The sequence below is a fragment of the Hemicordylus capensis genome, chromosome 3 (assembly GCF_027244095.1).
Source record: "Hemicordylus capensis ecotype Gifberg chromosome 3, rHemCap1.1.pri, whole genome shotgun sequence".
In the NCBI taxonomy this organism is placed as follows: Eukaryota; Metazoa; Chordata; class Lepidosauria; order Squamata; family Cordylidae; genus Hemicordylus; species Hemicordylus capensis.
This window is the reverse complement of record NC_069659.1, coordinates 197,876,032-197,893,072: the sequence shown is the minus strand read 5'-3', so window position 1 is coordinate 197,893,072 and position 17,041 is coordinate 197,876,032. Positions and strand designations below refer to the sequence as shown.

The following is a 17,041-nucleotide window of genomic DNA, read 5'->3' as shown; positions in this document are numbered from 1 at the left end:
GAACCACCTCAAACCAGTTTGGAGCGGTTCATGATCAAACCACCTGGTTCGCGGTGCAAACCAGTCCGTGCTACTCTTGGCAAGACCAATTATCAGGATACATTTCAATCTGGCTTCAGGCCTAGGTTCAGTACTGAGACTACCTGAGGTCAGGAGGAGTACTGAGGGACTGCAACCATACCCTCAGCCACAATATCCTTCTGGATAGACTGCCTGGATTGGGGATTCAGGAGTACTATGCTTCAGGATTCTTTCCTTACCCGTAGGTCTGGTTTCAGAAGGTGGTGCTAGACTCCATCTTGCCTCCATGGCATTTATAATGTGGGATCCCTCAGGCTTCCATTTTGTCTTCCATTCTTTTCAACATTTAAATGAAATTATTGGGTGAGGTCATCCTGAGATTTGGAGAGACATCATCAGTATGCTGATGGCATCCGTCTCAATTTCTCTTTTTCATTAGACTCAGGTGAGGCAGGGAAAGAGCTGAATTGGTGTCTAGGATCAGTAATGGACTGGACAAAGGCCAAAACATCAAAGATCAGTGCTCACAAGATGGAGGTACTGTTTGTTGGTGGATGATTTGCTTGTCTGGGGAGGTGGCATTCATGTTCTGGAGGGAGTTGTACTACACTCCCCTATAAAGGATCAGGATTACAGTCCTGGTTATCCTGATTGATCACCCATGCAGCTTCCATGAGCATGGAATGCCAGCTATAGCCTCTTCTGTATAAAGAGCCTGGCTACAGTCATCTGTGCTTTGTTACCTCCAAATTAGACTACTGCAGTGTGTTGTGTGTGGAGCAGCCCTTGAAGTCTGCTCAGAAACTGCAGTTAGGTCAAAATTCAGCTGCTAGGCTACTAACTGGGACCAGTTGATGGGGACATAACTTTGTCAGTTTTAAAACACTTGCTTTGCTTGCCAATCTGTTTCGAAATTCAATTCAAGAAAAGGAACCACCTCCCCAGACAAGCAAATCCACCACCTCCCCAGACAAGCAAATCAGTTGCAACACCCAGGCTTTGACATGTCCTTCAGGGAAGCTCACCTGGGATCAATTCTCATGTATTTTAAGTGCCAGGCAAAGAACTTTTAATTTCCCCAGGCCTTTTGAAGGCTTCAACCTAGTTTTATTGTGTTGTTATTTCATGCTCTCTTCATTTTATTGGCTGGTATTTAGTCCTACTATTTTGTTTGTCTGCCTTGTTAGCCACCCAGGGAGCAGCAGAGCCGAAGAGCAGGGTATGAATGTACCCAAGAAATAATCTCTGCCATCAAGACCCTCAAGATCAATCTTCTTTTGTCTTTCCCATCAGTTCAAACAGGAAGGTCAAAGAGGTGACTTTGGTAGTTGCTTCTCAGTTGATGAACCGAATTCCCATCTCATAAAAAGCCTGCCACAGGCCTCGTTTGTCTTCTAGAAAGGATGAACAAGATTCTTGTTTGGAAAGCTGTGAGATAATTTTAACTGCTATGTAGTGCATATGCCTTTAATTTGGATATACTGTTGATACTCCCCCACCCTTAAACTGTTGTTCACCACCTTGAAAAGAGGTAGGAGTAGAACATGAATTGGGATAAATAAATACATTTTGAGTCATATTTGAATTCTTTGCAATATTCTACCCAGACAGATGATTGCATCCAGACAACACAGCAAAAGAAAATGACGAATAAATGTAGATGGCAAGAACAATAAGATCATTATTCCTGCCTATTCTCTCTTTTTCCCTTTCCCCTCCTCTTTTCAATTAACCTTTTTTTAACAGCTGAAAAAAAAATCATATTGTTTTATAGTCATCAAGTTCCCTTAAAACAACAAGGTGACCATTTTGTCTTAAGCAACACCATTCTTGGGTGCGTGCTATATACCCTCTCTCCCTGCTTCTCTTATTTTTTGATTCACAGTACTCTTTCAGTAGCTGCTCAGGCACTGGTCTCCCTCTGCCCACTGCTACTAAGTCTAATGCAATTCTGCTAAGTGATGAATTAATTACAGGAACTGCTGCTAAAAGGAGGGAGTGGTTTTTCTTGGGTGTTTCCTACTGCAGTATGTCTGGCCAAGGAATTGCAATTATTTAATTAGCAGAAAATTCTCTTGACTGTTGGCAGCAAGAAGCGAATTGGGAGCAGAGGTCAGAACTGAAGGGGACAGAAGGAAGAAACAATTTGGATAAAAATATCTTTGCCTGGCCCTTCTTGACTGAGGTGTGGTTAGCAGGTAAAGGGAACAGGAGAAGAATGTAAATGCTAGGGTGAGAAACTCCTTTATATAGGTCACATGAAAAAGCTCTGGTTACAGTAAAGAACAGAATAGAATGACTGTACATACCACATCCCTGTTGCCCATTTACCCAATCAGTAGCACCTAAGAGTGTGTCAGAAGTTGCCAGCCTAAATCAATTAACTGACAGGCTGGGAATCCTCTGTGTTTAGCCACATTTGCACATAGCAAGAGATACATATGCTGAAGGTGACTGACATTTTGACGTAATATAGCATAATACAAATGGAAATTTTGCTCAACTTTTAAGAGGGACCTAGACGTCACTTCTGATGTCAGTACTTCTGTTGTGGGGAAGTCACATTTCCCCAACAAGCTGCCTTACAATGAAGCGGATATGTTTAATTCTTCTCAACTCTGTCCAGATGGCAGTCTATAGAAAGCATCCAGAGATAAATGGGAACTACTGAAAATCAACCCCAACCACATCTCCCTAGGGAATCCACAGTGCAATCCATTTGTTGGACTGCTACAGTGTGACAAAGCCATATGGTTTTTATTGTTTTAAAATTAATTGTCAGCCACCTTGGTGGTCCCTTAAATGGGACCCAAAGACAAAATAGTACATATCTATTACACCAATAATTGTCTCACATATTGTTATGAGTTGAGCTCAGTTGCAGTCTTGCTTAAAGTATTGCCTGATTTGGGTGGCTTGGTGGCTTAAGGATTTGACATGAGATCCTTAATATTTTACAATAGCCCTTAGCCTGTGGACTGAATCGCCTATCAGGGGGAGGATACAGAGACAGTTGGGGATAGTTTTGAAGATGGAGAGAGCCAGGGAGGCCTGGGAGTTTTTGAGCTGGAGTACAGCTGGATTGGAAGCAGAGGCCGGAGCCTACACAGTGTTGCATTGGGAAGCTGAGACAGGATCAGTAGTTTTCTTGCCTGGCTTCATTCATTCATTCTTTTTGGTACCATGAACTTTATTAAATCACTTTTCTTTTTCCAAAAGCGAAGTGAAAGATAACAATTATAAGCAGTTTCCTTGTGTGTTTTAAGGAGCTTTCTCATAGGACCTTTTGCTTGCAGAGATGCCCTGCATCCCCACATGGATTGGGCCGCTCTCAGTAGAGGCTTGGTTACTCTGCATTAGGGCTAGCTTTGCCCCCACTATGAACAGGGGGGTGGGGAGAGGGGCAGCATCAAAAGGGCTGGAAGCCACAATAATTTAAAAGTTGGGGGGGGACACCACAAAATAATGCTCAGAAAGCACTCTTAATACCACCCTTCTTCTCATTTCTCTTAGTGCAGAAGGCACTATGCCAAAATGTGTGTGCATATTGCATTAGAAAATAAAATTGTTTTATTGAAGCATAGTTTTCGAGGCATCACCTCCCTGCTCCTTTTTCCTGCTTTGCCTGCAGCACAATGTGATCATTCAGTTTCAGTATAACTCTTTCCCCCATAGATGTCAAGCAGCCATTTATTTCTGGCAAAAAGAATGGTAAATTGAGGGGAGAGAGAAGAGAGCAGGCTTTGCCCCTTCCATTTGACTTCTAACCTATCCATAGGACATAACAGGTACTACCTAGAATTAAGCTCATTCTTATATTTATAAAAAGTTTTAAAATTGTTTTAAATTTATAAAAGAAATTTATAGTTTTAAATTTATTAATAGTTTAAGTTTTAGAGGTTTTATCTATATTTTAAATTATTTTGTTCATGTTTTAACTGTTGTGTTTTAGATTGTGAACTGCCCAGAGATTTGCATATGGGGTGGTACAGAAATGTGCCAGATAAATAAATATTTGTATCATGTGAGAGCGTGACAAAGAGATGGAATCCAGGAACTATTTTAACTAAAGGGCCCATGACATTTCAGGAACAGGGATAGGGAGAACTCCATCATACCCTAACCCCAATCCCATTAACCACTCTCTCACTACACCTGCTGTCCCTATTCTATCATACTTTGGCACCATCAAGCAGTCTGGGCCCTACCCTTTTGCTTACTCCTCACATGGTAATAGCCTTATTGATGACGGAAGGGAATCTTCTGCATACTTGCCCCCTCCCCCTGAGTCCATTTTTGAGGTGGTTCTCATTGGAGGAGCAAGGGTAAGGCCAGGGCTGCTCTTTCTCAAGACTTGCCAAAGTAGTGGTTGCAGCCTACCAGAGGTGGCGGTAAGAACAACAGGTCTCACTGTGAAGTTACAGTAATTTTTAGGATGGCATCTTAACTTATTTGTATTGAGAGCCAGCATGGTGCAATGGTTAGATTAGTACCGGGAGACCCAAGTTCAAATCCCCATTCAGCCATGGAACTAGCTGGGTGACTCTGGGCCAGTCACTTCTCTCTCAGCCTAGCCTACTTCACAGGGTTGTTGTGAGGAGAAACCGAAGTATTTAGTACACCACTCTGGGCTCCTTGGAGGAAGAGCGGGATATAACATGTAAAATAAAAAATAAATAAATGACGAGGTCACTCTGGGTCAGTAACTTCTCCCTCAGCCTAACTTACCTCAGAAGGTTGTTGGGAGGATAAATATAACCATGTACACTGACTAATGAGGTCTTCCATTTTCTTTTGCCATCTTGGCTTTGAATGGAAAGATTGTAGTAGCTGGAGATCCCTCTGGGGTCCTTGGAGGAAGAGTGGAATATAAATGTAAAAATAAATAATAAATTATGATCTAATACATTCCCTGAGACTAGTGAAGGGGACCCAAGCAAGCAGTGGCAGAGGGTGCCCAGAAATCTTAGGATGTGTGCAACCTTCTTCCCCAGCTTTGTCTCACACTCCAGCAGACCAAAGAACTTTCTATATGGCAACTGCAAATTTAGACAGTTATTTGCGCTGCAAATTACTTCCTATTACCTTAGGCATTACAAAGATAGTCCAGAACTTTGTGCATTAGATGCAACTCAACATATTAACAATGAATGTTGTAGAGTGTCTATAGTGATTACTCTTGATCTTACAGTCTCTTTTAAGATAGTCACATGCTAAAAACTGAAGAATTCACACACAAAGGGTCCCCCCCCCATTTTTAAGTAGACAGCCATATGCACAGTGTGACAACACATTCAAACAACCAATATTTAAAATACATTAATGTCCTCAAATACATTTGATCATTATTTTTTATTAAATTGATAGGCAGAAGTTCATGCTGGGTAACAAATATACAAGACAATTGAATTTGATTGTGTTCTAATGTATTTAAGTTAGACTAAAGCTTTCCAATGATCTTGTGTTTTAATCCTGATATCACCCTCACCCAATCCAACAGGTCTTACTATGACTCTGGAAGATGATCAGAATTAGATTGGGACATTTTTAAAGAAAGGGAGTTCTCTAGCTGTGAGGCAGTGTTCTTGTGATGTGAATCTGGAACACAAATGGCATTATGATGGGGATTTGGACTGGTATTCTTGTGTGATCCTACAAATTGAACATATAAAACATACTTTTCCCTGCCTCCCAAAACATATGGATCAAGCTAAAATAACTAGGTCAGGTCACACTGCTAGCTTGCACTCAGTGTGGTAAAACACACTAGTTAAGGGTTAGTATGGACTTATTTCTGTCATGATTAACGAGATTCCTGGATGCTGCTGTTCATATTAGCAGTTTGGGAGGCTGAGGCATTCACAGTTCAGAAAGCAGGCTTGCTCTATAACATACAGCATGAACGTTTATGAACACCCCAACAGAGTTTACATCGAGGGCTGGTCTTGCGGTAGCAAGCATGACTTGTCCTCTTAGCTAAGCAGGGTCTGCCCTGGTTGCATATGAAAGGGAGACTAGAAGTGCAAGCACTGTAAGATATTCCCCTCAAGGGATGGAGTCACTCTGGGAAGAGCATCTAGGTTCCAAGTTCCCTCCCTGGCGGCATCTCTAAGATAGGGCTGAGAGAGACTCCTGCCTGCAGCCTTGGAGAAGCCGCTGCCAGTCTGTGAAGACAGTACTGAGCTAGATAGCCCAATGGTCTGACTCAGTATATGGCAGCTTCCTATGTAACAGGAACAATTCAGGCATACATTTTATGAGATCATTTCACAAAGACTTAACAAGTTGTTCTAGTAAGAACTAATCAGCCTACTTTCCTTTCACTGTCTCTACATCTGGACTAAATTTGGTGCAAATCGAGGTCCACAAGTTAGATCTCTTGCACCTCAAATATTCAAATGTCCGCCATCTTGGATCGGGGTTGATGTTGTCATTACAAACTGCACCATTGAGGTGTCCCTATGTGTCATTCACTACAGCTATTCCAAATTTGATTCAAATTGGTTACAGTCCCCAAGTTAGTGCACTTGTGCCTCCAAAGTTTACGTATCCACCATCTTGAATTGAGATGGATGACATCATCACCATCTTCACTGCTGAGTTGTCCCTATGTGTCCCTACAGCTGCAGCAAATATGGTTCAGATCGGTTAAGCAGTTCACAAGTTAGCCCACTTGTACCTCAAAAGTTTGTGTCCACCGTCCTGAATAGGTATGGATGACATCTTCACAAGCTATGCCATTGACGTGTCTGGTGCGTGTCACTCACTGCAACAGTATGCAATTTGGTTCAGATAGATTAGGCAGTCCACAAATTAGCCCGCTTGCGCCTCAGATGTTCACGTGGCCACCATCTTGATCTGGAGTGAATGATATCATCAGACACCATTCCATTTGGGCATCCCTATGTGTACCTACAGGTGAAACTCGAAAAATTAGAATATCGTGCAAAAGTCCATTAATTTCAGTAATGCAAATTAAAAGGTGAAACTGATATATGAGATAGACGCATTACATGCAAAGCGAGGTAAGTCAAGCCTTAATTTGTTATAATTGTGATGATCATGGCATACAGCTCATGAGAACCCCAAATCCACAATCCCAGAAAATTAGAATATTGTGAAAAGGTTCAACAGTCTAGGCTCCAGGTGTCCCACTCCAATCAGCTAATCAATCCATAACACCTGCAAAGGGTTCCTGAGCTTTTAAATGGTCTTTCAGTCTGGTTCATTAGGAATCACAATCATGGGAAAGACTGCTGACTTGACAGCTGTTCAGAAAACCATCATTGACACCCTCCATAAGGAGGGAAAGCCTCAAAAGGTAATTGCAAAAGAAGTTGGATGTTCCCAAAGTGCTGTATCAAAGCACATCAATAGAAAGTTATGTGGAAGGGAAAAGTGTGGAAGAAAAAGGTGCACAAGCAGCAGGGATGACCACAGCCTGGAAAGGATTGTCAGGAAAAGGCCATTCAAAAGTGTTGGGGACTTTCACAAGGAGTGGACTGAGGCTGGAGTTAGTGCATCAAGAGCCACCACACACAGACGGATCCTGGACATGGGCTTCAAATGTCGTATTCCTCGTCAAGCCGCTCCTGAACAACAAACAACGTCAGAAGCGTCTTACCTGGGCTCAAGAAAAAAAGAACTGGTCTGTTGCTCAGTGGTCCAAAGTCCTCTTTTCTGATGAGAGCAACTTTTGCATCTCATTTGGAAACCAAGGACCCAGAGTCTGGAGGAAGAATGGAGAGGCACACAATGCAAGATGCTTGAAGTCCAGTGTGAAGTTTCCACAGTCTGTGTTGATTTGGGGAGCCATGTCATCTGCTGGTGTTGGTCCACTGTGCTTCATTAAGTCCAGGGTCAACGCAGCCGTCTATCAGGAGATTTTGGAGCACTTCATGCTTCCTTCCGCAGACGAGCTGTATGGGGATGCTGACTTCATTTCCCAGCAGGACTTGGCACCTGCCCACACTGCCAAAAGTACCAAAACCTGGTTCAATGACCATGGGATTACTGTGCTTGATTGGCCAGCAAACTCGCCTGACCTAAACCCCATAGAGAATCTATGGGGCATTGCCAAGAGAAGGATGAGAGACATGAGACCAAACAATGCAGAAGAGCTGAAGGCCGCTATTGAAGCATCCTGGTCTTCCATAACACCTCAGCAGTGCCACAGGCTGATTGCATCCATGCCATGCCGCATTGAGGCAGTAATTGCTGCAAAAGGGGCCTTGTTCTATTTACAATCCTTGTTTTATTGGTTTCATGTAATATTCTAATTTTCTGGGATTACTGTAATTTGCATTACTGAAATTAATGAACTTTTGCACGATATTCTAATTTTTCGAGTTTCACCTGTACATCTGTAGCAAATTTGGTTCAAATCGGTTAGGTGGTTCATAAGTTAGCCCACTTGCGCCTCAGAAGTTTACACATCTGCCATCTTGGATTAGGGTGGATGACATCATCACAAACTACGCCATTGAGGTGTCCCTATGTGTCACTCACTGCAACTGTACTTAATTTAGTTTAAATTGGTTAGATAGTCCACAAATTAGCCCGCTTGTGCCTCAGATGTTCACACGGCCACCATCTTGAATTGGAGTGGATGACATCATCATACACTACACCCTTTGGGCATCCCTATGTGTCCCTACATCTGTAGCAAATTTGGTTCAAATTGGATAGGCGGTTCACAAGTTAGCCCACTTATACCTCAAAGGTTTATGCGTCCGCCATCTTGGATCAGGGTGGATGACATCATCACAAACAATGCTGTTAAATGTCCCTATGTGTCTCTACAACTGTACCCTATTTGGTTCATACTGGTCCAGGCATTGTGAAGTTGATGGGGGGGGGGGACGCACACGGATACACACACAGAATGGCGGGTGATCTCATAAGCCTACTGGAAAGTAGGCTAAAAATGACTCCGGACAACATTTCAAGTAAATCTTTTCTTTGGTACAAATTGGAAGCTTCATATCAGAGAGAAATTTATTTTTCAGCAGTTTACCTTCCACTTCATCTCAAACAGAATTGTCCAGTCAATAACATGTAGACACCGTTTGTTTCAAAAACAAAGACAAACAAGTCGGGAATTTCTTCAGGCATGGTCAGATTGCTGCTGCTGATATCCAGTACTTGAGGAAACAAGTCTAATAATGCTGCGTAATATTTGGAAACTGCTTTAGTAGTTTGTTTATTTGTTTTGTACCAAGTTTTCCTGACCGGCCCAGAGCTTCTTGTACAACACTCTCCTTCCATTCTTCCTGAAAAGAACACAAATAATTGTCTATATTTAATCAACTGATGCCCAAATCCCAGTAATATTTCTAATGATACAAGAACTGGAAGAACTACCCTCTGAACTATGACAGACTGATCTGATGTGTTCAGAAGCCTATGATTACTCATATATTTGAAACAATGAATGTTAACCAGATCAACATTACAGCAAAGGCAGAGAAACTGGAATGTTACTATATTTTCCTAGAAATATGAGGACAATATATCCTTGAAACTTCATTTAAGTGTACTTGGTTGCACTTTGTGTCTAGTCAGTTTCCTGTTGATATGGGTTTCTCCTACAGCAACAACAAAATATCATTATTTTTCTAAGAAGAGGTGTAACTGACAAAACAGATGATTTGGCAACATGAGTATGAAGTGTGTGTACTACATCAAAACAAATTTGATTTGAAGCAGCTAGATGAAGTTGACAGTGGTCCTCTAACTCTAAGAAAAACAATGACAGGGACAGAGTGTCTGTTCTTTGGACCATTGTTATAGCAACTTCTTTCTCCAAATGTTTCAATTTTCATGTGCCCCTAAGGCTCCTTCCAGCTTATGATTTAATGCTCTCACATGTTACTCCTGTGCAACAGTTATTTGTATTACAAGCAACTGGCAAACTGGCAAACTAGCTTAATTCTTCCCATGACACGTTTTAGTAGGGTTGGGGCTCCTGATCCACAATTGCAGCCAAAATCCCCCAAAGCCAAAAATGACCTTGTGGCCTACCTTTTTAAATTTATTTACTGCTTCATCCGATAGCAAAAGGAGGAGCAAAAAGCTCTTTCCTCCCCACTTAATTTGGAGCATGCATCTCCTGCCTTGTATCTCAACCATAACCATAATTAGACTAGACTTGTCTTTATGTTCATTTTAAATGACATTTATAACTGTTTGAGTTTGGCATTTCAAAATGAAAGCCAAGGGAAATTGTTCACATTTCTGAACATTTTTTGCATGCATTTATATCTGAATAACACTGCCTATAAAAGAACAGGTCACAGTAATTTAATTGCATTGTTTCAAAAGAGGACTAACTGAGATTGTTATAATTCATTTACGCCCCTCTCTCTTGCATTTTGCTATATATCTGCACAACTCTTCTACAAGGTTTGCAAACCATCTTCAACTCAAGCATCCAAAACTTAACATGGCCACTAGTAATGGAAACGGGACTGCTTAAGTTGTTCCAGATGCCACAGAACTAGAATTCACATAGTGGTCATAACAAATGACTATATGTAAGCTGACACATTAGAAAGGATTGGGCCAAGGCACTAGTGCTCTTCTGCTGAATTACATGCTTCCCTTTAGGATTCAAGCAGGGTGCCGAGATTCCTCCCTTCTATTAAATAAATGTGAGAGAAGCTGTGACAATGTGTCTTTGCGTTTTTCATCCCACATATGCTTCCTTGAGAGGAGGCACTGCAATATTCTGCTTCAAGGATTCAAGGTAGCTTCGCTGGTGTTTATATAGACCTTACAAACTCAACACCTCTCCACCCACAGAAACACAAGTGGAGCACTGCTCTGCTCAGGGTCAGGACCTGGATGCGATCGAAACTGCACTAGCTACTCATTGTATGTCCAAGGACATGTGCTGCAAAAGACCACCGGTGCACGTACACACCCTTCAATTTATATCCCAGTTGAAGGAATAAAAATCCATAACCCACTTTTCCTCCAACCTGACGCTCAAAACTGTTTACAATATTTTTTTTAAAACATGAAGCAGCAAGTAAGTTAATGTATTTATTATTTAAATCATTTATACCCCGCCCCTCCAGTGCACTATTGCTCAGGGCGGTTCACAACAACAGGATAGATACAAGATACAATAAAAGTAATAAAATTAACTAAATTAAACAAAAAAGTTGTCAGAATAAAAACCACAATCATTATTAGGTTCAAATTAAAGGTTATTTTAAAAGCTAAAAACTGAAAATTATAAAAAGCTAAAGAAAAAAGTTAAAAGTTAAAGTTAATAAACTATGCAACATGTCTGCTGTTTTTAGCTGTGTTTTTTTTCATTCTTTTTATGGCAAGTGGCTTTGAAACACACATTTAAAAAATGAGAGGGTTAAATAATACATGCTTCCACACCTGCAGGATCCATTAAATATCTGCATTTTAAAAAGATTCAGGAAAATTAAGTATACTGACCAAGCCACCTTATCCGAAACAATCACTACCTTAAGCTCCTCATTCTGATAGCAGTGTTGTTAGTTTAATAACAGTCAATATCTAGATAATATAACATTTCCCTACAAAGCTTGAGTTTAAACACATTTAAACTGCTAGCATAGTTCGGCAAAGCACTTTACCTTTTCATCATATAAGCTGCCATTTTGCCTTTTTCCATCTTGGGCAAATACCTAATCATTACTGGCAACAACAAACACAATCCAGTATTTTCAGTTTCATATGTTCAGATTATTCTCCAATAACAGCAATTACTATGCAATGAAAACATGGGAACTCACATGTTCCGATAAGAAAGAGATGGACCAAGATGAATAGTGACTCATAGTCGTTTCATATATTCAAACTACATTACCAAACACCTGAGGCAGCTTAGACACAAGATACATCAGAAGCCATACTTACTTCTGCCTTTGCTGTACAATCAAAGAACGTCTGGATCTCCTTGGCACAAGCTGTGTCACTGAACTCATTCTTTTTCCAACAGGCCATCATTAATGACATCTCTGTGATGCATGTTGCCTCTGTAAAGAAAGGAAACTGCCATTAGCATTATGTTATAACGGTTATATTGCACAGCAACCCAATGAAACAGGGAAGAAAGTAAAAGCAGGCACTCTCTGCACTGTTTGGTCCATGGGTCTATCTAGCTCAGGATCATATACAGTGACTAGCAGTGGCTCTCCAGTGTTTCAGACAAGAGTTGTTTCCAGCCCAATTTGGAGATGCTGAAGAGGACTGAAACTGGGACCTTCTGCATGTAAGGGAAGTGCTCAGTCACTGAGTTGCATTTTCCAAGGGAGACGTCTCTTCAAATTATTATCGTTATTGAGAGAATTGTGTGCAAAACGAAGCCTCAAAGATGAGTACAAAAATTGTACTAACCTATCTGCTTCTGACTCATATATGTAGAGCCAGCGTGGTATCGTGGTTAGAGTGCTGGACTAGGCCCAGGGAGACCCGAGTTCAAATCCCCATTCAGCCATGATACTTGCTGGGTGACTCTGGGCCAGTTATTTCTCTCTCAGCCTAACCTACTTCACAGGGCTGTTGTGAGGAGAAACCTAAGTATGTAGTACACCGCTCTGAGCTCCTTGGAGGAAAAGCAGGATATAAAATGTAAATAATAAATAAATAAATAATAAAATAAAATAAAATAAAATATTGGACTACTCACTCCAAAGGAGTTGTTTTTAGCCCCAGGCAAGTGGCTGCCTTCAAAGCTGACATAAAGTATACTAAGCATTTCTTTTTGAGACCTGTACAGTTAACCACACAAAGAACAAGCACTTTACATGATGTCAGTGGCTCAGTTTGGACATCACACTACATCATGGTTAAACAAAAGCTTAATGATAGTTTGGTGTGACATTGCGATTAACCAGCAAACCACAATTAGAATCCATTATCTCTGCTATGATGCCTGCCTATGATGTCTGAATGGGCAAATTACTAAAGGTATTGCAACTAATGACAAGAATGTTGAGCAGATAAAAAGTGGACAAGCGGCTCTAAACTACTGTTTGCCTACCATGTGTTTTGGTTCTAACATATGGATAGGGCAAACTAAGTTTGACAAATGTCTGAAATGAACCACTGTATCTTAAGAAATGCTGTCCATTTTCTGCAAAGAACACCTCAAAAGCTGAAGGTCTGCACCAAGAAAAAACAAATTCTGAACTCAAAATGAAATAAGTTTACTGTAATTATATTCATTTCGCACTCAACAGCTCAATTTATTTGCTACACTCTGTTCAGAACTTCATGTCTGAGTTTGTGCAGAATTTAGAATTCCTTTTTAAACAAGAAAGAAAGAGCATGGAGGAAAGGTTAGCTGGAATAGGGGTATGTGATAGGCCACGAGAGATGAACAAGGTGGCATAGAACCTAGAACACCTGACCGCAGATGCTTTTTGCAAATTCTATGATTTGAAATCACCAACACTCACCATTTTCCCTTTTAAGTAAAAAAACAACAACCAAGGTTCTCAGAAGCTTGTAACAGGTTTTTGGATTCTCTAGGACATTATATGCAAGCAGAATTGCACAGAACAAAGCATCCTGATAATAAGGAAACAATTTCTTTCTTCTGGAAGCCAGAGAGAATGTTTATTACATCCAACAAATGGTTTCTCCCTGCTTATTCCCGCTTTATAAATATGGAGGGAACAGTAAGCATGTTCTACAGGGTTCCAGCTGAGAAATTCATTCTCTCTGGCTGTTCACCAGGAATGAAGTCTGCTGGCCTCCAGGGCACTATACAAACTAAATGCTTCAACCAAACATTTATATTCCAACTATGACTTTGTATGTGACGGATTTTAAATGGCCACGACTGCCGTGAAAGTATTGCTACAAAATTTAAGACAGCAAAGCAGCTGGTGGAGGCGGTGGCAAGGAGGGGAGGCATGTGCTCCCCATTGCCCACCCAGCACCCACCCTCCAGTACACTGCCTGCTGCGGCCAGCATGAGTGGGTGAGCAGCCCGTGGGGAGGGAGCAGGGGGGTGGCAACCCAGGGTCCTATGTGACCAAGGCTGTCACCGCCCCGGCAAGCTCTGTGCCCTAAGTGGGCACCTAGCTCACTTTAATAGGTGGGCTGGTTCTGAAAATACTGGAAATGTCTTCAGAGTTCAGCAGCTGGACACCATCCTTCAGGGCTGTCCCTATGAGGGTGTGGGGCTAGGGGTGAGGGGTGTATCAGCATGTACAGGGCCTCACGGGGAGGTGGTTGTGGGGCAGAGTGCAGGTGCAGCCGCAGATGATTGGGGGAGGAATCTCTCCCCCACCAGGACCAACTCAAGGGTCAGTGGCAGCCCAGGTGAAGCCCACCTGGGTGCCCCCACCATGCCTGCCTGTTGCCTGCCCGGGAGCTCCGAATCTGGGCTCTTCCCACCCCGCCCACCCCCCCCGTCATCCACCCAGGCACCCTTCTGGCCACAGCAGGAAGGAGGGTGGGCGCTGGGAAGTTCACACCTGCCCTCCTCTCTGCCACCACCTCTACAGGAAGCCTCTCGGCCTGGTGCTGAGAGTTCCTCAGAGTCCAAGCCTGGCCTGCACACCCCCTCCAAGTGGCAGCAGCTCAGGAGACAGGGTCAAGGGAGAAAGTGTACACAAACCATTTGTTAGGGGTGTATTTGTACACAAAACCAGTCGCTACCAAACTGGTTCGCCTTGAACTGGGCTGGTTTAGTGGCTTGAATGCAAACTGAACTGGGGACAATTCAGTCCACAATCAAACTGAACCTGGTTCAGGCGAATCAGTTTGGCAGCTAATGGTCCGGAGAGGCAAGAGTTTAGTGAGGTTTTTACTCAGCCAGTGCAGCTACCAGCGTGCCTGCTCCCCGCCCCCCCCACCCCAAGGCATGGCCCCAAGCACATGCGATGTCTTGTTAGCACATCTGCAGGAGGCCGAAACCACACTGCCACCACACAGTGACTTGTTAACAAGGCATTGTGTGCACTTAGGGCCACACTAGGGGGGTTGAGAGGTGGCCCTGGCAGTCGCACCAGCTGGGTAAGAATCTTACTACTCTCACTGGCCCTGCCTGGCCATCCCTTAGGCTGCACTCCCAGGACCCCTTGACTTTGACCAGATTCCCCTTTACAAGTATTAGCCACTTTAACTGCTGAATTGGTTCGGTCAAACGGACTGGACTGGCTAGTTGGTTCAACCAAATTGGTTTGGCAGCACAAACAGATTCTAATTCAATCTGAATTTGAACTGAACCATGATTTTTTTGCTTGTGCAACTGCAGGTTTGGCGGTGGGGGGGAGTGCACATGCAGCCTGCTCAGGGCCTGCTGGCGACGCAGCTCCTCCAAGCAGCAGACATACTGCCACTGTTATGCTGCAGGGCTGGTGGTTGGAGGGGGAGGGTCCAATGATATCCTGGCTGCCCACGTGACAAGAAAGAGAGCTTCTTGCCGGTCAGGAGGTCTCTGTGTGTCCCTTGATCATGTGTGGGGGCTGTTCATCTGACGCTGGGGGATCTTTTGAACTGGGCCCTTAGCCATCTTCAGGTGTTATAATTTAGCCTGCTACAGGCGTGTATGAAAAGCCACCTAACAAAGCAGTGGGGAAATGACTTGCCTAGGGAGCCAGAGGCTGCCGGTTCAAATCCCCGCTGGTGTGCTTCCCAGACTATGGGAAACACCTGTATCGGGCAGCAGCAATATAAGAAGATGCTGAAAGGCATCTGAAAAGATGCTGAAAGGCATGAAAGGAGGAGGCAATGGTAGATCCCTCCTGTATTCTACCAAAGACAACCACAGGGCTCCATGGGCGCCAGAAGTTGACACCGACTTGACGCCACAACAACAACTGTGTATGGGGTGAGGGGCGGGAGAGGAAGTTCCACCCCCGCCATGTCACTCATGCATGCATCCTGCTACTCATGGTTATGGGGCTTGTCTGGATCAGGCAGAGCCATAGTGGGCGCTCCCGTGATTGCCAGACTGGATTGATTCTGGATGTAATGCAGGCCTGTCCTTTGGGCAGTGCGACCGGGAAAGTCTCCCCCAGCCCCAGGGCTCCCCAGGCACCGCGCCAGCAGCACAACCAGCCCTTTCGCTTGCTGCCTGCCTGCCTGCCTGCCTGCTTCTCTCATCAACCTACCTCCCAGCCTCATCCGCCGGTTCGAGACCCGGTCGGCCAATATCAGGGGCCGAGCAACCCTCACTGGGCCAGGCCTTTGTCCTCCCCTCCTCAACTCGGACAAACGAGTCACCCAAGCCGGGTATGAGGGTGGAGGAACCGCCATGTCGCTACTCTCACGACAGCCAAGGCCAAGCCGTAAAGCAACCCACGACCAGTACGTAGACTCATAGTAACGGTAAATGCCTAGAGTCACCACCATTCCATGGTCTAAGATGGGACTTCCGAGATACTTTTGACCCTGTTGTTTTTGTCTCTCCCGTCCCGGGCAGGATGGAGCGTTTTCCATAAGAAACAGTTCTGAAATCCAGGAAAGCAAAGAGTTCATGCGCTTCCTAACTCATATCTTATTTCGTGTGACAAATGTGGGTTTTGTGTAGTTTTTATTTTAAAATTGCTCTGTCCCTGCAAATGTAGTCTTATAATTATTATCTCCTTGTTGCAGGGATGGAAGGACGCTACGGCTGAGAGGGCTGAATGACAGGCCCTGCAGTGTAGCCCACTTTTAATACTGCTAGTCAGCACCGAGACTGAGTGCTTTATGACAAACCTGCAACCTAGTGCAATGTAATTATTCAGGCTTTGGGCGGTGTGTGTATATGTTTTAATAAAAATTAGTGTGTGGGGAGAATGTCTGGGAAGTCAATTGTATCAGCCGCGCTTGGGAAGGAGACGATTGACTCCTCCGCAGGCCAATGTTGCGATAAAAATCACCCTTCACCCGGTTTCCCACCCCCGGGATTACTTCTGTGGCCCCCTTGAATCGGTAAACAGTTGTGAAGACTATTTTGATTGCAAAAATGGCCAACGGGGGGGGGGATTAATCCACCCCCCTTCCTCAGTGCCGCTGTTGCAATCGCTTTTGTAGT

The 17,041-nt window shown here is 43.5% G+C and overlaps 2 protein-coding genes across 2 annotated transcripts in view; both read right to left on the bottom strand.

The window, feature by feature from the left end:
- Window positions 1–4,867, bottom strand: part of LOC128352350 (neurotrypsin-like) — a 42,878-nt gene extending 38,011 nt beyond the window's left edge. Inside the window, exon 1 of the mRNA XM_053312887.1 lies at window positions 4,750–4,867. Coding sequence (XP_053168862.1) covers window positions 4,750–4,809 — 60 coding nt within the window. The 5' untranslated portion in view covers window positions 4,810–4,867. The remainder of the gene's footprint in view (window positions 1–4,749) is intronic.
- A 4,133-nt stretch (window positions 4,868–9,000) lies between these two features.
- On the bottom strand, window positions 9,001–16,466 carry CHCHD1 (coiled-coil-helix-coiled-coil-helix domain containing 1). Its single transcript, XM_053313004.1, has 3 exons — window positions 16,134–16,466; window positions 11,923–12,041; window positions 9,001–9,293 (listed from the first exon to the last, which is right to left on the bottom strand). The coding sequence occupies exons 1-3, from the start codon at window positions 16,459–16,461 to the stop codon at window positions 9,180–9,182; spliced, it is 561 nt and encodes a 186-aa protein (XP_053168979.1). The 5' UTR covers window positions 16,462–16,466; the 3' UTR covers window positions 9,001–9,179.
- Window positions 16,467–17,041: the final 575 nt, after the last annotated feature.